The sequence below is a fragment of the Falco peregrinus genome, chromosome 5 (assembly GCF_023634155.1).
Source record: "Falco peregrinus isolate bFalPer1 chromosome 5, bFalPer1.pri, whole genome shotgun sequence".
NCBI classification, from domain to species: Eukaryota; Metazoa; Chordata; class Aves; order Falconiformes; family Falconidae; genus Falco; species Falco peregrinus.
The window spans coordinates 18,336,863-18,362,892 of NC_073725.1; the positions used below are offsets into that span (position 1 = coordinate 18,336,863).

General features: G+C 43.5%; 1 protein-coding gene across 2 annotated transcripts; it reads left to right on the plus strand.

The window, feature by feature from the left end:
• Positions 1-1,686: 1,686 nt before the first annotated feature.
• CRTAP (cartilage associated protein) lies at positions 1,687-24,610 on the plus strand. 2 transcript variants are annotated; one of them, XR_008747465.1, is made up of 8 exons: positions 1,687-2,283; positions 5,801-5,950; positions 6,571-6,742; positions 9,781-9,909; positions 11,445-11,590; positions 14,016-14,099; positions 23,550-23,664; positions 23,875-24,610. XR_008747465.1 is itself a non-coding variant. In XM_013303091.3 (7 exons), the coding sequence occupies exons 1-7, from the start codon at positions 1,840-1,842 to the stop codon at positions 23,932-23,934; spliced, it is 1,185 nt and encodes a 394-aa protein (XP_013158545.2). In that variant the 5' UTR covers positions 1,693-1,839; the 3' UTR covers positions 23,935-24,610. The 2 variants fall into 2 exon arrangements, 1 of the variants encoding a protein (XP_013158545.2); XM_013303091.3 differs by lacking the exon at positions 23,550-23,664 and having other exon boundaries at positions 1,693-2,283.
• Positions 24,611-26,030: the final 1,420 nt, after the last annotated feature.

The following is a 26,030-nucleotide window of genomic DNA, read 5'->3' on the forward strand; positions in this document are numbered from 1 at the left end:
AAAGCATGCTCTTCGAACGCACCTGCTGCCCGTTCATTCTCAAGCCTGACTCAAAACACAGGTTTTAGCTGATACATAGGGTAGGGTTTGAAGTCCTCGCTCCTGACAGACTGCCTTTCCCCTCTGGATAGGGGAGTGCTGCTGGCAAGGGCATTTGTCTCCAGCCTTGCCCTGCCTGCTGCTCAGTCAGAGCCACATTTGGACTCATGCGAGGACCTGTCCCTTCACATCAAAATGTTGAGGTTGTTTAACTGAATAGACAGCCTGGCAGCCTTCTGTGCTCATGACACCAGGCTAGCAGACCAATGAATTAGCAAGTATGTGCAAAAAGGAGCACTGGCATCCATAACTGTAATATTTCGGAAAATACCATGCACCTCCTCCTCCTCTTGTGTATGAACCCCGGTCCTCGTCCTTCAACCTCTTGTTCTTCAGGGAACAGGGACTGCTTGGCCTGTATTCCTGCTGCCATAGTCTTCGAGTTTTTAATCCTAAGACATGCTATTGAAGATAGTCCTTTCTTCTCACAAGCTTAAACAAAAAAAAATAAATTTAGAAACACACGAGAAAAAATTATAGAGTGTGGGAACGTTTCGGCCTTTTTTTTTTTGATGCCAACATAAAAATTCACGTGAAATATTCCATTGGCCAAAAAAAAAAAGTGACAGATCTCCACGGTGGCATAGGCACCACAAGCTGTCCCCAGAAACGCTGTCACAGCCACCTTTGTCCTGATTTCATGGACGGAGCGGTTTCTGTTTGCGGACTGTCTCTAGTTCAGCCGCTGCGGAACGAACCCCTCGTTTTGCGCTGCACCTGTGCGCGGCTTTCGAGTTACCCGTTACACGGTGACTTTTCTCGCTTTACCGATTCGCTTCCCGGTGCTGCCGCGGGGGAGCGACCGGCTGCGGTGCTCCATTGCCGGCTGCCCGTAAACCACCACCGGAGCGTGTGAAAGGCAGCGAGCCCTCGATCACCGCCCGACGGCGGCGGCCCCCTCAGCGCGGCCCGGCGCGGCGGGAGCGGGCAGCCCGCTGAGGGGAGGGAGCCTCCTCCGCCGCCACCGGCCCCGCACGGCGCCCCCGAGCCGCCGCCGCATTAAAAACGCACCGAAGTGACTCGCCTTGCCCCGGGGACGAGATGAGGCCCCTGCCCCCCGCAGCCGTGCCCGCCCGGCGGCCCCCCGCGCCCCTCAGGAGCCCCGCCAAGCCGGCCAGCGGGAGCAGGAGCCGCAGCACGACAGGCGGTGGCGGAGCGGGCGCTCCTCAGCCCGCCGTCCCACGACACCGCGCCCTTCCCGCCGGCGCCCGCGGCCCCGCACCGGAGCTCTGCCCGCCCCGCCTCGCTCCGCCTCCCCAGGGCACCACACGGCTCCGGCCGGCCCCGCGCGGGGACTCGCCCCGGCTCCCCAGAGGGGACGAGGGAGGCCCCCCGCCACCCGGGCGGGCAGAAGGGGCCGTACGGCCCGCTCCGGGCCAGCAGCAGCGGTGGCCGCGGTGGAACAGGGTGGAGGCGGGAGGCGGCGCCACGGCCAGTCCGGCCCCGGGCGCCGGCGGGCTTTGGGAGGGGGGGGAGGGCGAGAGAGGAAGGGGCCGGCCCCGCCCCGCCCCTGCTTAGCTCCCCAGGCCGGGCACCGTAAGGGCAGCGCGGCCGCACCGCGGTCCCCGGCCCGGCCCCGCTTCCCGCCCCCGGCCGCGCACACCCTCCCGTCCCCTCCCCTCGGCAGGGCCCGCCCGGCTGCCCCCGCCCCGCCCCCTCCTCCGTGCCCGGCCCCGGCCCGGCGCTCCCCTCTCCCCGCGGCGGCGACGTGGTGGCCGGGCGGCGGCCGGGGCCGCAGCCATGTGGCTGGCGCTGGCGGCGCTGCTGGCGGCGGCGGGGGCGCAGTACGAGCGCTACAGCTTCCGCAGCTTCCCGCGGGACGAGCTGATGCCGCTCGAGTCCGCCTACCGCTACGGCCTGGACCAGTACAGCACCGAGAACTGGCCCGAGAGCGTCAACTACCTGGAGGTCAGCATGCGGCTGTACCGCCTGCTGCGCGACAGCGAGGCCTTCTGCCACCGCAACTGCAGCGCCGCCGGGCAGCCCCCCCCTGCCGCCGCCGCCGCCGCCGGGGGAGCGCTGGCCGAGCTGCGCCTCCTGGCCGGGGTGCTGCGGCGGGCGCAGTGCCTGCGGCGCTGCAAGCAGGGGCTGCCCGCCTTCCGCCAGGCCCAGCCCGGCCGTGACCTGCTCGAGGAGTTCCAGCGCCGTGAGCCCTACAAGTACCTGCAGTTCGCCTACTTCAAGGTGAGGCCCGGCCCTTCGCCCCTCCGCCGGCCGACCGCCTCACCGCCCTGCCTGCGCTCCCCCCCGGCCTCGGCTCCCCCGGGTCTCGCCTGGTGCTCCGCCACCTCCTGCCACGCCAAGCGTGCCTGTCAGTGTCATGGTGTGTCCCAGCGGGGCCTCACTGGAGGTGGGTGCCTGGTGCACCCACTGCTGGAGAAGCCGCCTGTCATGCCAGCCTCTTGCCTGGCCCTCGGAGCGGGTTACTCAGGGCCGTAGCCTTGCTCCCCATCACCTCTTTCACACCAGCTTAGCTGCCGGTTGTCCACCCCACCTCCATTTCTCTCACTCCGTGGTCGGGCCCCCCAGTCCCTGCCCTCCTGGGCTGCCAGCCCTGCGCTGCACTGTCTTCCCGCTGGCAAGCCTTTGGGCCCCTTCCTCCTGCTCACCTCCTGTAACCCAGTGGGGCCAGCGTGTGCCTTGTCTTTCCCTCTGATTGCCGGCACAGTACCGTCCAGCTCCCTTTTCACCAATTTTTCCACCACTCATCCAGCAAGTCCCCTAGATTAGCTCCTCTGGTTCTTCCCCAGCCACTGGACCCTGTTTTCTTGTCCTGTAGTTGTCTTGTTCCTACCCCTGCCTCTCTCATCTTTCCATCCACCTTACTTTCTTCTAACTTTCTCTGAAACTTTTTTCAGACCCTTCATGTCACTGCTGTGCTATTGCAAGCACTCTTCCTTGCCTCCTGTCCCTCAGCGTGTGCATCTTCCTCCCTCGCTCGTTTCTGGTTCAGTTCTTTCAAGTGCAGCAGCCTCCAGCCGCTGACACGACGGTAGCCCGCTGCCTGCAAAACTCTGGTTTTGTTATGGCCACAGGAAGGAATAAAGCAAAAATGGGCTGCTGAAGCATGACACTAATGCTAGCCCTGGTGTGGTATTTACTTTTTGCTCTCAGGTCAGCCAAGACCAGGGACACACACCTCTTTTAACAGGTTTCATCCCATTTTTCTAGCTTCTTGTCATCCTTCTGTCCAGGATCTAACTGACAATTTTCTCCCTCCTACTCATCTTCATCTTCTGTTCTCTAAATCAAGGCACATCCCTCATATCATCCGCTCAGATATAGCAATTACTTGCATTTCAGAGAAATGGGACATCTGTTGGGGAAGTAAACAAGCTGAACTCTTTGGTTAGATTGTTTTCTTTTTTAGGGATTCATTCTCAACATATGCCAACATACCTTATATCAGGTTGCGTGCTTGTGCATTGTTTTTGAGATTGCTGCTTGAAAATACCCATCTCCTTAACTGTTGCTGTGTCTTACTTGTAGGAGTGCCATTTTCTCATGAAAATATCAATGGTTTTCCCAAATGACACAAACAGATGCAGGGAAATGTGTTCTCAGAAAACAGGAACAGTATCCACGTGCACAGTATCACACCAGCATAATTCTGTGCGTGTAAAGCCATCCCTATGACCGTACAGAAGAGCTGAACTTTACAGCCTCTGCACACACAGAACAGAAGGTATCAAAGAGTGGACATTTCTTTTGAGTAACAGCGTGGGTGGGCACACCTTGCATTCTCAAAGCCGTATACGGATACCAAAATGACATCCCCGCAAATGTTCCATTTCTTGTCTTACTTGCTTGAACTATTCATTCCCCCCTCGTAGTATGTACAAAGTTTGCAATGTGTGGATCACAGCAAAAGTAATTCCTACCTACTGGTTCTGATACAGTTAAGTAACTGGCAGGTAGGAATGGGAGAGGAAAATCAGAGAAACGCCTCCCCCCTTCCTTTAAAGTGTTTTGCAGTTGCGTTTGCAGGAGGTTTCAGCGGTTCGGTTCAGTGGTTTTGCCTTTAGTGCCAGTTGTTCATATTGTATGTTTTATTAGATTCTAGTCCTGCTCTGAGCTCTTCTCACTCACTTGGGGAGTTTTGAATGGGCCTTCTAGAGCTACAGACTGCTATGTACAAAGGACTTTTTCCTGGCTGGTGGCTTTCTGAAGAAAGGAATGTCACTTTTCCCACCCCCCCACCCCCACCAACAGCATTTGTAATATAGGAAGAAGGCAGAGGGAAATGCTTTATGTAATTTTTTAGAGTGACCATGTGTTTATTCAGGTGGGTTCCACAGTGAAATTTTGCCACGTCTTAGATCCTGGGAGTAGACGTTTCTTGTTGCTGCTTGTTCCTCTGGAGGGAGCTTTCTCGTAGCCACTGAGTTCGCTTAGGAATGTGTTTCTACAAAAACTTTTTTTTCGTTTTTTTTTGTTAGTGGTGAAAATTGAGATCAGGAGAGAATTATGGACTAAGCAAAAATGAGACACCCATCAGCAAACAGAGTTAAAGCATAAAGCACGAAAGAAACCAGGCATTTGACGAAAGTGCAGCTGAGATTTCCCTTTGCGTTTAGTGCTGCCGGGGCTGACTGAAAGCGCATAGTTTTGGGACAGCAGGGAAGGGCAGCTGGCAGAGCTCCAGTGCTGGGACACATAGCGGCACAGCAGCAAGAGCTCATGTTAGGGGGAAGTCTTTCTTTGGTGCAGTTGTCTTTCAGGTTTCTGTCGGAAACGAAAGGGTACTTTTTATGGATGCAGAGTGCATGTGCGTATATGCTTGTGATTCTGGCTCATAGTTTTATATGTACACTTCCATAAGCTGTTTCAGATGTGAGGTGGAACTCTATCACTTAAACATCAATATGCTGAGTGGGTTGATATGGATCTTGGCTTATGAGGAAAGAGGTTTTAACATTTCACAAATGCTTAAGACTTGTACTTTCTCACTTTTCCCAAATAAGTGTATATATACTATATCGTTTATAAAAACATATAACATAAAAAAATATAAATTCATGCACAGAGAAGTTCATATATATTTGGCACATGCAGTGGTAAATGAGGAATACATACTTCATAAAGCATCTCTAGTGGGGTTTAAAGTTAGTTTAAAAACAATTACAGAAAATCACATAGTACGCTAGGACACGATTATTGAGGAAGTCCCTGCTGTTTGCTCTGACTTTGTAACACCATCAGGAAAATACACTGTTGTAACGTTGTCTTCTGTGCTGCTAGGCAAGTAACTGACATAAACACCCTGCAAACATGGTAAAATGATGGCTCTTGCCCAGTATCTGTAGGTTAGCGTCAGTAATTGCTGTGTGATTAATCCTACACAGGAGCAACGGTATAATCTTGTGCCTTGTCAGCTGTATGAACAGGGGAGGGGGCAGGGAAAAAAAAAGCCTGCTTTTTGACTTAAAATCATCTGTGCTATCTGCAACAGTAATAGACTTTTAAAATAAAAAAAATATTCATAGTGTTGCAGCTAGGAGTAAAACTGAGAATAATTATATCAGTTTTACTGTATGGTCATATCTGTTGAGGCTGTGGTTTCAGCAGAAGTAAGTTTGGGAATATAGAGGCTGCAGGGAAGTTCCTTGACAAAGCCTGGGAAACTCTGAACTGTTTGTTTGGTTTTTTTCCCAATTAATCTTCCCTCCTCCCCTTTCCTCCTCTCCCCATCCCTGTTTAGGCTAATAATCTTCCAAAAGCTATTGCAGCAGCTCACACATTTCTTCTGAAGCATCCAGATGATGAAATGATGCAAAGAAATATGGCCTACTATAAGAGTATACCTGATGCTGAGGAACATATTAAAGACTTGGAGACAAAGCCTTATGAGGTATGCTTTTTATTCAGTCTGGTCTTCTGGAACTGTTTGATTACTCCTCTTACTGTGTGAGATTCAAGGATCTCAATTGCTTATGTGTTCTCAGCTCTTACTCTCCCTCTTGCTGTCTTCCTCTTTCATTGCTGTTCTGCCTTCTTGATGCATTCAGTAATTCTCACCTCCCATGCTTTTCATCATTCTATGAATGAGTCACAGTAAATCATAGACAGTGGCATACCTGAAAGCTACTACATGCAGATCACTACTGGAGCTAAACAGGTGCAGGGAGTTACTCAAATGCATGAGTGCTGTAGCGCACAGCTTAAAATAACTCAGACATTTGGTGTTAAGATCACACTGAAAATCTCTGTCAAAGCCTGTGCTTTAAACTGACACTGTTACTTCTGTCCAGCAGGTTTTTCTGTTGATCTGAAATGGAATTACCTACTCTGCTCTCTAGGAAATATCTGGTAAAATCTATTAGCTATCTGTATTTCTTGTCCTCATTTTCATTGGATAACAGCTTCTATAGTAATCCAGAATTTCGAAGACATCATTTACTGTCTTTGAATTTACACACAGCTTTCCATAGATCTGTTTACTACTGGGTTTCATTTCTGCCAATTTTTTAGAATCTCTTCATCAGGGCTGTGAGAGCATACAATGGCGACAATTGGAGAACGTCCATCTCAGACATGGAACTAGCTCTTCCTGATTTCTTCAGAGCCTATGATGACTGTACAGCAGCCTGTGAAGGCTCCCGAGAGATCAAAGATTTTAAAGACTTCTATCTCTCCATTGCAGGTGAGTGGCTAGGAAACAGTAAGGAAAGATGTTCCAAAAGTGCATTTCCGTTTATCCATAGGTCTGGCTACCAAAGTCCTGTTCCTCTGTTTGCAGTGTGAAATGCGCAGGGTGTCCCCTGCTCCATTTGGGCCAATGGGAATTGATTAGATTCACTGAAAACTGCTTGAATTCTGGTTTAGTCTGTTTTTCTTCTTTTCAGTAATATAAATGAGGGCTGTCAGAAAATCAGAACATGTAGAGGAATGAAGCTGGGTTAATTGATATTGATAATATACAGCTGTGGGCTGGCTTCAGGGGCGGTGGGTTGGCTGGTGTGGATAAGGTGCAGCTGTGGCTGGTTCCTGCTAAGTAGTTAAATAGCCCTAAGGGCCAGATGAAGTGGAGCAGCTAATGAAGAGAGGCCTGGAAGAAGCAGAGGGAGGAGTGAGTGAGTGAGTGAGTGAGTGAGTGAGTGAGTGAGTGAGTGAGTGAGTGAGTGAGTGAGTGAGTGAGTGAGTGAGTGAGTGAGTGAGTGAGTGAGTGAGTGAGTGAGTGAGTGAGTGAGTGAGTGAGTGAGTGAGTGAGTGAGTGAGTGAGTGAGTGAGTGAGTGAGTGAGTGAGTGAGTGAGTGAGTGAGTGAGTGAGTGAGTGAGTGAGTGAGTGAGTGAGTGAGTGAGTGAGTGAGTGAGTGAGTGAGTGAGTGAGTGAGTGAGTGTGTGTGTGTGTGTCCTGGATGTAGGAGAGACAAGGAGAAGGATGATGCAGCAGAGGCAAGAAGCATTGTGGACTGGCCTGAAGTGTATGAAGAAACAGCATGAACAGTAGATGAACCTTTGAGACTTTGCGGGGGGGCTGGCCACACCGGGGCAAGGTGTGGGAGCACTTACTGAAGTTAACCTGGTATGGGATGGTAAAAGCGTTGTTGCAGCCGGCTAGTTTTGAGGGTGCTGCAATAAGAACAGAGAGTTCTTACATTAACGTGGAAGCTGTGTGTCAGAATAAAATAGATGCTTAAGTAGTGACAACTGCTCCATCCAGCTAGCAGCAGTTATCCAGACAAGTCTCTTGACCATTACCTCAGGGTCAGTTTGGCTGCCTTTGAGGCTTAGTGGTTAGCCTGCCTTCAAAGTCTGCTTTGTGATTTCTGTATCACTGGTCATACAGATTTCCTTTCTCATAAATATGACCAGTTTCTGTTGACTATTTTTCATCTTTCCTACAGCAGATTTTTTCTGGCAGATAAGATTTCTTTTTCTGTAGTGTGCAGCTTAAAAAAAAAAAAAAAATCCATTGCTTTGCGAAGAAAAAGAGATGGAACCTTTTTGATGGTGCATGCATTCCCTATGCTCTTTGGTAGCGAAAGAAACAAGTAATTTCTCTGGTGCTCTGGGCTCAGTGTTGTTTGTGTGGAAAATGCCTGCATCTTTTCTTAACAAACTTAAAAATTTGAAAAATGCAACAGAATTTCTATAGTTGCCAGAAGGAAAACCAGCCCAACATTTTGTGAAACATGTTGATACCTGAGCAGCTCCACTGTTTGTCACAGTGTGGAACTGGTATCTGCCAGTACAGCTGACACAGAACAGCTATTGCAGGCTATTCCTCAAGCCTTGCTTTACTCTTGGGCAAAGCAGGCAGGTGCCCAGGACAGCAAATGAGGAGTGAAGGTCAAATGACAGGTAGTAAAGAGGAAACACAGGCCTTCGTCCCCAGGGAGTCCGAGCTCCAAGCCGCCATAAAGGGTGCAGTGTCTGTGCTCAGCTGTGATTGGCATTTGCTGTCATTCTTCCTCCTCAGAAGGAAAGGACAATTCCTAGCAGCAGTGGTGAGAAGGAAAGGCAGGAGTTACCGCATTGTGTCATCATGACCATGTGCACGCATTTCAAATATTTTGTTCTTAAGAAAATTCAAATTTACTTTCACTCTTGTCCCAGGGAGATATATTCTACCTGGAGGTTTTTACTGCAGAAAGCAGATGTAGCAAAGAATGTTAACCAGAAGTATTTGGTGTTTGCACTAGGTACATGTTGATTGATCCCTGAGCAATGAGGTGTGCTTGGAAGCCAGTTGGCCTCGTTGCATGGGATTGTTTCACTGAGGGACTTGCATCTCTGATTTCAAGTGCTGACTGGAATTGAACACTACTGTGTCTGGAGGCTCTGCTGCTCTTGTAAAAGATGGGTCTGATAATTTCATTTGGCCAATCATTTTTAGTTAGCTTCAGTGTTCTTCATGTTAGGAGTTGTCAGAGGTGTAAATGGGGGAAGGGACCTTTGCTGTTGTGCCTTGGTCAGAGGTGGAAGCTAACTTGCTTTCACCTGCCAAATGTGGCTAACAGGGAAACTGAGGCTTTAAAATAGTTCTGTTTGGCGGTGTTGCCTAATGTGATACATCCTGAAGATGCTTGAAATTCTTCGGTGAAGGTTTTCTTGAAGGTAAGATCATCTCTAATCCTGTCCCATTGTAGCAAGCTTTTGTAGGCTGTGTAAACTTGTGAATTTAAACATTTCTGGCTGAAAGTTGTTCTGTAGTGAGCAGCATATTTGTGCCTGTCTTCTCTTCTAGAACATCCAAACTGCAGGCACAAAATGCGGCTGTCTCTGGAGGTTTAATTTGCAATCACCAGTTGTGTTTCTCTGTGACACAGTTGTACTCAGCAGCATGTTTACCTTATTCATGCAATAATTTAATGCAATTGCAAAGGCTATCAAAATAAATAATGAAAAAAGTACTGTTCACAATTATGAAATAACATGATACCCCATAACAACTCCATATAAAACCCACGGCCACAGACTGCCTGTAGGTGTCAGTGAAACCTAACGGCTTAGTTCTCTGGAATTGCAGCTTGTGATCCATTTCAAGTCCAGACCGCACTAATACTCAATGTGTACTTCACATGGAGTTGTAGATGCTCAGTACTTCCAAGCAGCAAGATCCAGATGCACAGGACCCAGGAGAGCATTATAAGGCCAAATTTTAATGGGCAGCTAAAGGGAGGGTTATAACAGCCCACTGTGTGCTATCAATATCCTGTGTTGTTTTCTTCCTTCTAGATCATTACATTGAAGCCCTTGCGTGCAAAGTGCAGTGCGAGAGTAATCTGACGCCCATTATAGGAGGCTTTGTTGTTGAGAAATTTGTGGCCACCATGTACCATTACTTGCAGTTTGCTTATTATAAATGTAAGTAGTGATTTAATATGCTTAAATAACATCAGGATGATGTGGGACAGTTTCCATTCATGATCTTTTTCCTCTCGTTACAATGCTTTAGAATGTAACTAGTGGCCTGCAGAATCTGTATTTTAACCTGTTCTGGGACAGATAGTCTGAGCTGCCTGACATCTTTTTCTCCCTGTGTAACTGTAGTTAACAGACACGGGAGAGAAACGTAATGTATAGAGCCTGTGCTTATAGTCCATGAGTCCCATAAGAGCTGGATTTTGCCCAGGGCAGGCCCTTCCATTTTAAGTTATGCGTGGTTGTAACTGGTCTCCACTTGGGTGTTGGAAAAATGGGGCAGTTACAGAGAAAGTGTGAGCTGATCCATCACTGCCTTTCATTCTTTATATGATACCTACTGCCAGCACAAGTTGCTTACGGTTTTCAGAGTTTCATATAAATGATAAATGTTTATAGTATGTGTATTATATGTTCTTCTGCCTTTCTGAAGTAACTCATAATGTAACACATTAGGGTGAACAAAGGTTCCTATACATTGGAACACATGCAATGACACAGACCCATTTTGTATACCTGTATAAAAAATGCCATGGTTTGATCCAAAAAGCCGTGGTGCTCAAGCTGTCAGGCCCACATGGTTGTTAAGCAGCTGAATATATGGTCCTAACAAGAATTTTTTTTCTTAAACTTCTAACTCATTCAGTTAAAGAGAAGAAAGATTGTGACTTCAAAGTAACACATCTAATGTAACACCACTTATTCTTTTCCAAAAGTACTCAATTTTCAGTTTACTATTCAGAAGTTCTTCCACAGAGAAATCTACAGAGTATTTTGTACCATTCGCTTTTTCCTAGTGGATTCTTACAGTCCTGCTAGATTGGGGCACATGGGGGTTTTGAACAAAGAGGGGACCACTTACCTAACAGAAATTGTAGTGCTTTGGTGCTCAGAGATTACATATTTGATAGGTAAATCATTCATTGCATTTTGTGATTTCTTGAGGAACTAGTTGCACTGCGAAGAGCACGTGTAGCCCTTAACAGCTACTCCTGCAGGCTCCAACATCAAAGGGAAGATACATCCAACCATGTCGCATCAAGCTATTAATGACTTTTGCTTATGTTATGTGACTACACGTTTTACACATTGACTCTTCCCTGTTTGTCAATCCTAGTACAAAGAAGTGGTTTTTTATTTATTTATTTGTTTACTTGTTTTTTTAATAAATGCCCCAATGGGGATCACCAGGCTGTTGACTGATGTTTCACTGATACTGGGATACCTGGGAGGGACGTTTGGTTAGGATTTTCATAGAAGGCCATCAGAGGTAGGTCCCCATTTTTGAATCATGGCCTTACCTGCTTCAGAACACACAGATAGCATATCCTTTTTGGGAAGCAATGTTTTTTTTTCTGTGCAGCTGGCGTGGAGGTAGAAAAAGTGTTCTGTTTCCATCTGAATTTTTCAGAGCTTAGATAATAGTAGGAATTGCTTAATTTACCTTATCTGGATTTTTGTGTGTGTTTATTAATTAGTGAATGACATGAAGAATGCAGCTGCTTGTGCTGCTAGTTACCTTCTGTTTGACCAGAAAGATGAAGTAATGAAACAGAACATGGTCTATTATCAGTACCACAAAGACAAATGGGGACTTAAAGAAGAGGATTTTCAGCCCCGATCGGTAGGTGAATTACTTAAAATGCCTTCTAGAGACATTCAGATATGTTCCTGAAACTCTGTGGGTCAGAGGTTGGGAAAATGTGTTATCTGTTGGTTCTGGAGTTAAAACAGATATTGTTTTATTAAAACCATATAGAAAGTTGTACACAGATATGTACTGTGTAATGCAGACGCAGAATGTCATTATAGTTCTTCCCTTTGTGTTGAAATATGCTACAATAGGATATAATATGATATGGTGACAAGTAAATTCACACTGGTACTTGACTGCTACTTATGCATATCTTTATCTACCTTGATAAATAAAGCAACTGGCCCCTGAAATCTCCTGATGAAAAGATCACGGTGATGATCTTTTGGGCTTTTGTGAATCACTTATTATTTGCCAACATGTAGTTGCCCACCTGCTTGTTATTTCAGGTTCTGTGGGCTTTTAAATGTGTCTGGATATGATAACTCCAGCTAAACTCACTTCCCACTTACTCCATTTGGAACATAGATGGGTGGATGAGGATGGAAGAAGGTTCAGTACTGTATTGCATCTAATTATCTCGGTTAGAATACTGCAAAGAACCCAGAGTAAACATCAGTCCATCCAACAAAGATCATGATCTGGCTTTGAAAAATTACTCTAAAAATGGGTTTCTATGCTGGTCTTAAATTTCCACGTCCAAGGAAATTTTACAGATAAAAGCATCTTTGCTGTGCTTCTTGACTCCTGCAGCCTGGACTCTGACAGTCAGATTGGATTTTCTGTCATTTCTTGTTACCAGGATTTATGTCATGCAACTGAATTAACTGCTTTGTGATATTTGAGCGACTCCTTAGGCATCAGTGGTACGTGGCTGTACAAGTAGTTAGCCATTAAGCAACACATGTTCCACAAATGAAATTTAGTGCCTTCTCTTTCTCTTAGGGCATGGCTTTCTGGTGGAAGAGTTGTCTGAGTTAACCTAGCTGAAGCAACAGCAGGCATCCTGCAGGGTAACATTCCAATTGCCCTTTCCATGTTGCTTCTTCAGACACCTCAGTCATGGAGACCTGTACTGGCCCAGAGGGGCCCTTGATTCTTAATGCTGCATTAATACATCTGTGCAGTGCTTAGGTGATTGACTTTATCTGTAGCAGCACCGCAGAGCAGTTCATGTATGCACCTTACAGGTTGGACTGATAATTACTGTTTCCTTCCTCTCAGGCCAGCCAGCTCAAGTAAGAAATACCACTCCATTTGAGTGAAGGGTTTTTTATTTCTGGACAGCTGTTGCATCCCTTATCCACACACTGGAAACCCAGGCCTGCCCTGCGGAGCCAGCCGAGACTGAGGACAGCAAAAATGCATTTGGTTCTTTCAGGCAGCAGCAGCAAGTCTGAACTCGGAGGGGAAAGGCACCACACCTTTGTCACTGCTTTTTGGGAACAGAATGGTGCTTTATAGCCATGTTGGAGACAATGTTTAATGGTAGTGGGACTGTGGGGTAGCAACAGTATGAAACTGCAAACCACAAACATATTCGGCTTACATGTGCAGCGATGACAGAACAAGGGCCCTACACATGAACTCTGAATGTTTCATTGATAGCTTCTCAGGAGCTGGGGACCACAGATAATTTAATTTTCAAGTATAAAATATTAAATGCACACAGCTGTATTTTCTTGTACTTTGATCCATGTAACTTTGAACAGAGTTGCTTACTGTCCTAATCACTTGCCATGAAAATCATAATGCCTCTGGTTTGTTTTCACAAAGTGGTAATGGGGTGACAGCAGCATTTAGCTCTGGCACTAAGCTCTAGATGTTCTTGGAAAGAGGAATTCTCCTGTTTTCCTCCCCAAGAAGAGTTAAACAGGATTATCAAAGTAGATTACTGTTGGTATTCACAAATATGAGAGTAGGTGGCTGAGGTAAACTGCTGCCCAGGCAAGCAGCTGGGGGAGCGAGGAGGGACAGGTGGGTGACTGAGCAGAATTTCCCTAGCCCAGACTCAGGCTGGGGTGGTGAGTCATTATCATGCAAAATAGCTTAGTGTCTCTTTTTCCCAGAACTGCCTGCTGCCATAAGCCAGTGCACAGGGAGACAGAGACTTTCTCTTGTCCAAAGCCTGCTGGAATGCAGGCACAGGCTGCTGCTCAGCTCTGGCAGTCTCATTCCTTATTTTAAGACTCGCCAATGCTTTGAAACATGAGAAAGGGGAGAGTGCTTTGTTCTTCTCACGCCCATGGAGCCTGTGCTTAGAAAGATCCACAGAGGACATTGGATACGCTGCTTGCTGGTCTGCTGTTTCCTTTCTCAAACATTATAACCCCTCTTGGGATCTACCTTCTACTAAGTCTGGGTCTGACTTCACTGGAATAGTTTCAGGTGGCATGTGATGACACTCCCCTGTCTTGCTACCCTGAAGTAACATTGAAATTTTGGTTTTTGATAGGAGGCAGTTCGATACCACAACATCACCACACTCCAGTTGGAAATGTATGAATTTGCAAAGGAGCATCTGATGGATGATGATGAGGTGAGTTTCCTAGAGAGGAAATCATGGTCAAAACCCCAGCAATCACATTAAAGCGAAGATGATATGTAGATGAAATTCTAGGATTTAGCTAATATGGAAAAACCTTCTTGTAACCGTGACCAATTTATCATAAATTTTTCTTTTGTAAATGCAATATAAGAGACAAGCCCAAAAAACATGACATAGCATTTAAAAAAATATGGACAGCATTAACACAGAGGTTAAATACAATGCACTGAGCCCACAAAAAAAGAAAATCCACTTCACAAGCTGTAACACCAGGGGGCAGAGAAGCAGTGTGTATATATATATATTTAAATTCTAGGGTTTTTATTTCTGAACTGTTGTTTAAGTTATGTTTAAACATCCTTATAATTTTGTTCAGAAGTGACCACCTAAATTATAATTTTTGTCAAAAGGAAGTCTTATCTGTTATTTTTTTTCTGCACAGTAACATTTTGGTAGCCCAGTCTTGCTTCTTAAATGGTTGGAATTCATGGCCAAATAACATATAATGGCTACTATTAGACTGGAAATAAGTAAAGTGGATTTTTTGTGCAAGAAGAGTAGTTAAATTGTTGAAAGGGCATTTCTTTGTCTCCCACAACTGAAATTAAAGTATAAATCATGAAGGTTTTGGATTGCTTTTTGTTTTGCTTTGTTTTCAGAACCTTTCATTTAAAGTTTTTAAAAAATATTCAAATGGTGGAATAGCTCTTTGCCAATGCCAGCCAACTATGTTCAGTTATGGCATGGGGCACGGTACTTGTAATGAGCACTGCTGAGGTCTTTTTTTAGTTAGAAAACGATGGTTTATGTTAAAAAATGAAATCACCTTTGCAATTTTTATATTATCCAGCACATAGGGAGAGATTATGTTTTATAACGGAGAAGTAATAACATGTCTCTGCTGCCTTCAGTATGCTAGTGACCTGAAAACAACTCTATACATAAAATTGCATTGCAAGGTTACCCGACTTTAGGAAGACTTTCCATTGTGATAAAACTCCATGAAAGACAGTTTAATAAGGTTGTTACAGGGTTAAGCTTAGACGAGGACTAGTTTGTATGGATTTTCAGCAGGGTGTGAAATACTTGAGCACTTCTTTATATTCTGTTTTTGGTTTGTGCTTTGCCCATAATGTGTGTTATGTTATGCATAAACCTAACTAGTACTTTTTTCTTCTTTGATATCTGCTGCTTCAAAACACAGGGATGAATAATTAAGGAAGGGGAGAAGCAGTCCATTGTGAGGGCTTTCCCCATGTGTTGTTACAAGAAGGAATTACAGAAGCAGTCTTCAGCCTCAAGCACCATGTATAGAATAAACAAGCATTCATTTTCTGGCATTCATTCCTGTAGACTGTTTCACTGGTGCAACTATAAATGACCTTGCAAACTGCAGGAGGGAAGTGCAGTGGAAACGTCAATTAAACTTTTGGGGAAGTGACAAGGAAGTATCATTACACTAGACGAGCACTAAACAACCAAAATTACTGGGCCTGGTCATGCCACAGATATCCCTACCCCACACTCTAATTGTATTGGGAAAGTTACCGTCCTCCTCTCCTGGGGAAAAAAGTTGAAGGGCTTCTGTGCCCTCCCTTACTAGGGCTGAAGAACCTAGGAGAGATGGAGGCTTGGCTCTGGTTTTTGGTAGTGAACTCATAAATCCCTGGCTACCAGAACTTGTCTTTGGCTGCAGGAGCCTTCCAGGGAGTCCAGACAGAGCAGGAATAGCACAAAGGTAAAACCACTACCTTGCAGTTTCTGCTGTATGGGCAGGACCTGGTAGTGTAAGTGGAATATTTTTTTTAATATTTCTCCTGGCACGGATGGAGAAGTTTATTCCATGGGAATGCTGAAAATTGATGAAAAACCCAGATAAGGTATTACAGTAAAACTTTTATTAAAAATTGTTAAAAATGGGGGCAACCTCTTTTTAGTGCACTCTGTTTATTTAAACCATGTGCTGCTTGGGCCATAGGCCATACCTTATGTGAGTTTCTGTGGTCCGTGTTTGCTGTCTGTGAAGTTGCTTGTGGGCCAACAAGACCATAAAATAATCTACAGAAGAAAATCATTCTCTTCCCTTGAGTGAAGCAAAAAGATTGATGTGGCAAAAGGATCTCTTCCTATGTGAATGTGTCATTATTCCCAAGCGGAGAATCTCACTTTATTCAGACTTCTCAGTGCTCCTGTGTCCCAGATCATCCATGTGTCTTTTTAAATCCCATTAACAAAGCAAGTGAGAACATGTGGCTTCTTCCAATATACATTGCAGTAATTGCAGAGGCTGGAACATGCAGTAATGATTTTTGCATATGTCACTATGAGAAATACTGTCCTGTTCCTGTTACTTTATTAATGTTTTTCCACAAGGAAATGAAAAACTGGTTCATAACTTACATATAACTAACATAGTAGAGGTGACAGAGAATATTAATGCCAACTAGCTACAAATTACATTTTCTTAAAAGTAATTATTATTAAATATCCTTACAGTTTTCCACAGTGAAGTTAAAAGAACATTACACAGTGTTGTCCTCTTGGTTGGCCATGAGTAGTCAAGCTTTTTTATTTCTGTTCAGATGTGTAATGCATAAAGGCTGTAATAGATACAACTAGTGTTGTGCAGATTTAAACAGCAAACTGAAATGTTGTTAAGAGCCAGATACTCAGCTAGTGTAGATATAACTTCAGCACTACACTAATTGTATGAGACATGTTTCTGGCCCATAGTATCAGTGTTCCTGAGAAATTTTTTTTTCAGGGATGGCTACTTAGCTGTTCTAAATTACATAAGAACCACAAGTATTTGGCTGGGATGATCCTACGATGTGATTTTTTTCTTTCTGTATTTAATCAGTAGGTGAAGAACTGTTGGCAGCTTTGACCCAATTTTTTGGCATTTTGTTCTTTTTATTTCTATATAATATGTGTGTCCATTTGTATAGTAGCCGAAATTCAAATGCTCCGTTCCCAAGCGTGATGCAAAGGAGAGTAAGTGTTGAACTGATGTGACTGGTGGAAAGAGAATATACGGAACAGCACCAAAGCACGAGGGCCCAGTGGACTGACTACTGATGGCAAATAATAATCTGAATTCAGCCTATTTTTCTGTTTGGGAATCGCAACATTTTCAGCCTTATTAACTCACTTTTTGCATATGTTCAAATGATTTATGGAAGAACGCTCGTAATGGCAAGTTGTAATTGCAGACCTGTAAACCTTGCCCTGCCTGCGACCTCAGACCAACAGGGCTGCAATAGCACTGCTACACTGAGAAGAGCTGGTGGCAGCTGTTTCAGAGAGACTTGGTATTGTTATGGTCTCTGTTCAACATACGCTTCTTTAAAGAAAAAAGAAAATGTTCTTTTTCATCATCACTTCCTAGTAGAGTTACTGCCCCTGTGGCTGGCTCTCCAGAAGCTTCCTGCTTTCTCAGCTTGCTTCTTTATCTTGGTCAAAGGTGTTCCTCCTTCTATTTAAACAACCTACCATGGGAAGCTGCAGGCATGGTTGGGCTTAAAAGGCAGGTGCTTATCCCCAAGCTGCAGGTGCTGACATAAGGAGGAATTTTTACCTGCCCAGTTTTTCTTAATCTTCTGCGTGCAGCATAAAGCAGGCAAGTGAGCATAAGTAGAGCTCAGAAACAAAGCCACTAGAAGGCTTCTGTTCTCAGTGCAATGGGAGCAATGTTGAAGTTGCTCTGAAACTAGGTTGACTCATGTTTTATAGGCATTATAAAAATTTTAAGAGGAAAACACATTTATTGGATTACTGTAAAATACTATTGTAATAACTGCAGTGTACTGCAATCTGCCATAGCATACAAGAAAAGAACAGTTATGTATTCAGAATAGATCATTAAAAAATGCAATGGAAAGATACCTGAGAAAGTAGTTAATATGAGTGTAAAGAACAACTAAGCTTTTTTAATATTGGGAAAAAAAAACCCTACCTAAAAGCATGTGACAGTGGGTCACACTGTGGACTAAGTATCTGAAAAATAAACAAGTTAAGGGCCAAATAATTTTTCTGCACAAAGAATTGAGGGATTTCCCCCCCCCCCCCCCCCCCCCCCCCGCTAGAATGTGAGGAATGTACAGCCTGGTCTGTGCTGCTCATGGAGGGTCTGGGAGGGCTTTGAGGTGGTTACAGTGAACTCCTGTGTTTTAACTGAAGGTTAGATCAAGGAACTTTTTCTTGGTTGAAGGCTGAATAAACCTTTCAGGCTGAGCCACTCCTTGACACATGCCTTACTGTTATCCCGAAATAATGTGTTGCCCTGCGAAATATGGCTGGCCAGCGGGCTGTGTGGTGTGCATTTGCAGCATATCGGGCCCACAGAGCACATGTCCTCCACAGTCACCCATATGAAACCTCTGTCTTCAGTGTTCCAAGATGGTCATTCACCCTTGAAGAAAATCCACTGCTTTTCATAACCTGACTCTTTGTCACTACTCCCATTAGTTATTCAAATTAGTTACCAGGGCAGTTACAAGACAATTACTCATTAGTTACAGGGCAGCCCTGAGTTATTCTTGCAGAGGCTACCACAACCTTGCCACCTACACCCAATACCTAAGGGAATCAAATCTGTTATTCTGTTAACAAGCTTCCAGTCATTAGATCTTTAACCTTTAGCAAAATCTGAATTTTTGCTATGAAGGACAGCTGGGGGACATTTTGTGGGATACATGTTTTCCTTCTCGGTCATAGATAGTAAGGAAACAAAAAATCCAGCTAATTCTTGCTCTGTGTATTGTCTCTTAAGGCTCAGTTTGTTGTCTGAGTTAGGATAAAGACTTTCTTATTCATTTGCTGATTGTCACACATGAAAGCATGTTCATAATATTTTTCTGTAGTTCTTAATTCATTCTAGAACACTATTATTTTAATATTTTCTGTTACTTCTCTGAAGAACGGGCTATCCCACTGCAGTGCATATGAAATCCCTATAGGAAAGGCCTTCAGCAGGTCTGCGTGGAAAGTATGGGTTATTGCAAGAAAGCTGTTTTTTCCCAGAACTTTTCCAGTTCACACTGAGAAAGGACAAAACAGATTGTAGGTGGAGGTGAGGACCTGTGAATGATTAATATTTGCTACGCAGAAGGCAGTCTTTGCAACCAACTTTGCAAAGTGTCTGGGTCTGTCAGCGAGCAGTACAAGGGCTACTGCTTCCTACTATTTTTAAATGCTGCTGTCGAAAGAAAAGTTGGTGCTGGACCATCAGTCTCAAGTAGGCCATAACTGAGCCATGTATTGGTAGCTTTTCCTCTTTGCTGTTTATTTTAATAGCTGGCTAGGAGTCTCCAAACAGATGTTTCTTCTAAAAGGTTGTGTTTTGTGTGTGTGAATGCAGCATTTAATATTGCATAAGGGCCAGCAACAGTCCCTGGCCCAATGTGTACCTTGGTCTTAGACACTCAGCTTGTGGTAATAAGTGAGGAGTTCTGCATTTTTGTCCTTTTTAGGACTTATTTTTTCATATGATCTAACTTCACTTGGAATAGTGCACCAGTCTCACTAGCCTGGATTAGCTTATTCAGAATTGACCAAGGACTCTTTTAATTTTTTTATTATATCCACCTAGTCAAGTACGCTCCGTAAAACCTTTTCGAATTACTTACTGTGGTACAAAACTTGTTTTTTTCTGTTTGTGCCTCTGTCCAGCTGTTAATCTAAGCCAAGGGTGCTCAATATGCATATCTCACACATAATTAGAGGCTCCAGTCAGATCAGCTTCTGTGATTCTTCTTACCACTCACATCAGTCTGGGAGCATTTCCTTCCTGCTGTCCAATGTCATGCATGTTTCAGGCTATACCTGAAATGGTATATATATACACCATTTAGTATATATAAATTTGGTATATACCATCTTTTCCCATGCATTTTTGCTCTGTCACTCCCACCTTCGACTGACTGTCCCTGGATTGGGAGAGGGAAGAGGTTGGTAGCACAGAGAGGGAGATGATGGGGTGCCAGCAGAGCTCCGGTGCAAACCAGGAGGCGATGACCGTGGACCGAGGGCCAGCTTGCTAATGAGGATGTGCTTCACTGCAGCTGACCAAGCAGTCCGCATGTGCGTACTTTCCAGTGGTGGTGGTCTAACTACCATGCATGTACTGGTCTGGCGGCAAACCCTTCTCTTCCCCAAGCTTAGTCAGACTTCACATACTGATTTACTAGCTGCCAGCCAGCCAGCTGCATCACGCTTTGGGCCATATATTGCTCAAGTCTGGTTTACATCAGCACTGTGTCTGAGCAGCATATTTGTGTAACCTGCATTAGAGCTGGGTGGCTGTTGTCCCCTCTAGTAGCTGGCAGCAGAAAGAATTAGGGGTTTGCAGCTGACTTTGCATGTAAAATTTGATGTTCTTTCTATTAAGGTAGGTAAGAGCCAAAGAGCATACCAGATAACAGGAGGAACACCGTCATGCTGAATGCTTAAATCATATCAGAGAATCATTTCAGACTCCAAATCCGCAGGCCAGCATGAAGTTATTAGGTATCTGTGGGCAGGAGCCTTTTTCCCTGGAATGAACACCTGTGAAATACTTGCCAGCTTCAGTCATGCAGAATGCCTGGTGCGGTGTCAAGTGAGTGCTAATGGGGCAAAGACAGTGATCAGTCTGGTCATAGCTGCTAGTGTGACAACGTGATCAGCTCTTCTGACGTAGTGTTATCACCTTTGCATTAGGCTGCCAACCACACTATAGAAAACTTGCAAATGTTTGACATTCTGACCATGAACACACAAGGAAAAAATACTTTTAATTATGGGGTTGGTTTGTCTTTAACTGTAATCCGGAGTTTTTGCCTTTTCAAAAATAACCAACATCCAGGCAATTTTCCAGTTGTATTACAACGTATGTGTATTGTTTAGGCAAGTATTTTTATATTTTTGCTGTATTTCAGCCTCTCTTACTCTGCAGTACTTCTCATTAGACTGCAGCAGCTTCCATCATACTTTACTTTAGAGATCAATTTCAGGCACCAGAGATTTCAGATTTCAGTAAATTTTTTTTCAAATACTATTGCTTTTAAATACCCTTTTCCATTTAACACTTGGGCTTCGTACATGTTTCTGGGTTTGAAAACATACCAGAAGAAAAAAACCTGAATTCTGTCTGGATCCTCTGTGTCTTTTGAAATATCCTATCTTACTGATGAGTGTGACAATAATATGGATTGAATTAAGTTCCCATATGGTTGAGTTACCAGAGGTACAATATTGAATTTCCCATGTCTTCCTTATACTTAATTCTGAGTCATCCAGTCAGATGTTTATGCCTTTGACTCTACCTCTCGGACTTTTACCTTTTGAGAGTTGTCTTTGCAGGTAGACTGAGGAGAGAAATCCTTTTTAATAGCTGTTACTCTTTCATCACACTGCAATCCTGAGGTGTAAAAGAATCAGTCCAAATTAGACCTGGGACCCCTGTAGTAGACAGCCATATTCCCACTCGCATAACTCTGTTTGGAGTTAATGGGACCTGCCTGTCTCTAGTCCTTTAAGAGGCACCCAACTGCTTGTGCCTACAGTTTTAGGAACTGCTATAAAACTTGACCTGAAGTCCTCTGTGCCTCGGTTTCTGTATCTCTCAACTGCTTGCATAAGTCACTGTGTTGGATCTAGTGGCTATTTTCTTCATGTGCATTTGTGAAGTGGTATTGAGTTCCTCCCACGATTGGGCTCCTTAGGCAATCAAAATACTTCTAACAAAGGAGAACGTGCAGAAATGTCGAATTCCTGTTTTCCAGTTGCCAGATTTCCTGCAACCAGGAAGACAAGTAGGGAATATGAAAGTGCTGGCATTTTTTCTTGTGTTTTTATTGAATTGGGTACTTGGATTTTTTGAACAAATTCAAAGCAAAATAAATCGCCATCCTTCAGGACTTGCTAAAACCACTTCATAGTTGCAAAAACTCAACAGTATTTTGAGATGGAGCTGTGAAGCAGGGAACAAGAGCAGCAGTTATTTCAGCCAGCTTTCCTCCCACTTTTATTTTTGTTTGCTTGGTTCTCATTCTTTCTCTCCTTGCTAATTACACATCTGAAAAATACGATGTTAATATTTTTGATCACTGTATCCGTAATACAATTGTTGTATTCAAAATAGACCAAATTTCTCTATTTCCTTTTATTATTTTCACTGACAGAGGTTTCAATGGCCTTTCCTCACCAGAATAGAAAACTGTAAAATTTAGAGCCTTAAACTGAATGTGTCTGGAAGGTGCTGTCGTCCTAAGGGAATACCCTTCTAGACAAAAATGTCCTTAAAATTTAATTAGTATTTTAAGATACTGTTTGCTGTCTTCATCAGGCAGGCTTAGAAGCCTCATACTGTTCACTAAGGCTTGGAATGGAGGGTGAAGGGAAGAGGGAGAATGAACATCCAAGCAAGCATGACTTGCTTGCAACATAACTATTATAAATTATCATTATTTTAAACTTGAGAGTGAGTAAGAGCTGATCAGATTTTCCAGCAGAATATTTTTCTATCAGAAAGTGACAATTTGTTTTGGGAAAAAAAAAGAACATCTTAAGACCTTTTTAGAATATAGGTTTATGTCCAGAAAGGAAGAACAGGAAAGTTTTAAAAGAACACAGTTAAAACAGTTTAACAGAACATTATAGTTACTAGAATAAAGTGTTGGAAATGTAAAGTTGAGCATCCACATTACCCTTACAGCTCACCATTTGAGTTGTATCAAAGAGTGAAAATATGCAGAGGCATTCCCACGGGGTCTCCCGTCTCAGTCAGTGCTGTTTCTGAACTCTGCATGGAAGGCAAATTGTGAAATACTAGTATTTCTGAGGGTGCCAGCAGATGGGCTGCTACAGTCAGTTTTGAGTAGTCTGAGATGCTGCTGCACGTTTGCTGTTAGCTACTTGCTTTTCGCTACTGAAGGTGTTGCCTTGGGCTGATAGCGATTACAACAGGTTTTAGCTCAGTTGCTGTAGCCTGGCTGACAAGGCAGTGAATTCCAGCCAGTGGGGCTGTATCATCCCATAGTACTCAGGCTTGACTGCAGAAAGACGTTTGACTGTGGTTTATAACACATAAATACGTTAGGAGTAGCTTAAACAAAGTAAGTTGGATTGTTCTTTTGTGCTGGTACCCTGTATTAGTATAATGGAGCTTGTAAATACAATATTTTCAGGCCTGAATCTAAACCCAATATGTTTGTTTCCAGTGTGGAAAACATTCTAGTGTCTCTGGTTCTTTACATTTTTGCTGCATTGAAACATGGCATGTGAAGATCTGTGGTTGAAAATGGAGAAGGTGTGTGCTGAAGGGTATGGCGGAGGGCATAAACAGAGCAGACAGATGTGAAGTCGAAGTTATCGTTCTACAAAACATTTTGCTTTGAATTTTTAAGCTTTCTAAAATTCTTTAAAGTTTTAAGGGATTTTAACAATTTCCTAATTTTACAGATGCTTTAAACATTTATGCCTCTACTGTCCAAGTTTGAGTATTTCATTGTCTATTTAAATACCTGAAAAAGTACAAGAAGAATTACTGGGAAGTGTAACATTTCCTTCTTTTAAGGTCTGTATGTCACTGCAAGTACTTGTGCTACCCCTGTGTGGGCCGTTTAGTTCCACTTTATAGGCTTGTTGTGCTAGCTTCTGTGTGAAGGGTGTTAAAAATATTTAGATTCTGTTATTACGGTTTATGTTTATATTAAAGTAGTTAAAATTTTCCACTGGTTTTGCAGTACAGGGTTAACTTGTTTCTGTTAAATATAATCCTTTCTAGGGTGAAGTTGTGGAATTCCTTGATGAGCTGTTAGAAGTGGACGAAAAGAAGGAATCCTGATGAGTGAAATCACCGCAAAGTGTTTTACAAACGTGAAGACTCACCATTGCTCCTTACTATTGTTTTTGGTCACCTGTAGTTCCAGTTAGATATACCTCAAAGCTGCTCCTTTAAGCTCCACCTTAAGTCACAAGATCCACTCCTGAAAGGTCACTTCTGTGCTGCACTGACTCTTCCATGAGTGTGGCTTTCCACTGTGCATTTACAGAATTGGTGCATATGGGTTTTCCTCCTGAGCTTGCTTTCCTTTACACAAACATGACAAAAGAGACTATCTGTATCTTCTGGGCTGACACTTAAGGTTCCTCATTTCAGTGCTCTTCCACTAAGTTATAACAGTACAGCTAAATTCCAAAGAACTTTTGTCAGATTATGGACCATGGAAAACATAACAGTTCCTCTAGACTTTCTGAGCTGTGTATTGTATTATTTATGTATGTCTTTTTCTGTGATGATGAATAAAGTGATACTGAATCCCAGTGCACCTGCAAGATGTTAAGATACATTCAAATAGCTGAAATAAGATGATCAACAAAGCACAACTAGTGGTCTTGTAAAAAATGCTTAAAGAATTCCGTAAGCAGTGTTAATCTTTCTTAAAAACTAAATTAAATTACATGACATGAAACTGAGGTCACTTATAAATGAATAATAAAGAATTTCTTCTACCTACCAATTCTTACTCTTTCTGTTGAAACAACTTGTGATTCCTGTGTGAGGTCAGGCCAATCTTGTATAAAACAATGGTGATCGCCATACTTAGTGTTCTCTTCTGTAGAAAAGAGTTTGCATGTTTTTTTCAGTCTGGTGGGACTTTTTCATCCGAAAGTAAGTACAAGTGGAGACTGAGGCAATTTTAAGTGGAATCTTGAAAAATATTTGCATGTGAAATCTTGACATTTTTGTTAATTATATGGGGCAGAGTCCAATACAGAAGTACTTTGAAGGCCCAGAAAATACTGTTTTAGAGAAGAGTAGTGAATTAGTACCTCAGGCTACTGAAGAACAGAAATGTCATTGACCACAGACGAGGATTCAGGATTTCATCCTTTGCTTTCCTGTCTTGTTTTCAAGTCCAAGTCCTACAAGTGGTTTCATTCCACTTACGTCAAAGTAGACAAGTGCATTCAGTGCTTTTATGACTGAACCCTGATTCAGCTGAATGAGAGTGAATTGCAAAACCAAAATCTGCTTTAGGTTTTTAAAAAGACAAAACGTGATCTACACTATCTTGCTGAGTGGTTGCTGCTGTAGTTCATCGGTGTTGTAGAAGTACGGTATCTACACCATTGAGTGTCTGCAGAGAATAAGGGGAATCCACAGGATCAGTTTTAAGTGTCCTCTGTCCTGTGGCAGCAATGAAACAATTTTAAAACATTAAATTGTGTGTGAAAGATATTTGGAAGAACAGTTTGGGGTTTTTTTTCTTCTTTAATATAAATCACAACTAATCCACTGAGGTTGATGGGCAGACCATTCTATTCTCAAAATGAAAATCTATTAAGAGCCTTTTAAGGAGATTTACCCATTCCACTTGTGGTGACAAGGACCAGAATCTAGCTTGCTATATGTTTCGAACATAGAGAAAGTGTATCAGATTCCCTTACATTTTCTGTTCCATGCAATATTAGCACTCTATTATAAATTTATATAAGAATTTACTTTTTAAAAGTCACAAGCAGTTGATTGTAAACCATCACTTCCCCATGAAATATATGTATTGTGATGCCCAGCTGGGTTAGCTTCTCCAGTTTGTCCCTAGTTTTTTCCTGCTGGAGGTGTATGCTCAAGGGAGAGGTTACTGCACTGCAGGCCTCTCTTGTCCTTCTGCTTTCCAAACCTGCACAGGACAACTCCAGATTTCCTCCTCAGGAGCTCAACCATTGATGTTAAGGTCATATGCCCAAATAACTTCACCTTTATACTCTAGCTCCCAAATCCAGAAATCCTGCTATTGAAGGGCACGGAGCTGGTTGGAGATGGATGTATCCATGTGCGTTGCTGTCGCATTTACTTTTTTCTCATTGCAGTGTACCAAACTGACTTAGGAGCTCTGCCAAGCACCGGCTGTTGTCTGGCTATTTGTTTCTGTAGTG

Excerpts from the sequence above, each read along its gene's own strand:
- CRTAP (XM_013303091.3), top strand. The coding sequence starts at position 1,840 with ATGTGGCTGGCGCTGGCGGCGCTGCTGGCGGCGGCGGGGGCGCAGTAC. Across the intron at positions 2,284-5,800 it reads TGCAGTTCGCCTACTTCAAG|GCTAATAATCTTCCAAAAGC; the intron begins GTGAGGCCCGGC and ends ATCCCTGTTTAG. Across the intron at positions 5,951-6,570 it reads TGGAGACAAAGCCTTATGAG|AATCTCTTCATCAGGGCTGT; the intron begins GTATGCTTTTTA and ends CCAATTTTTTAG.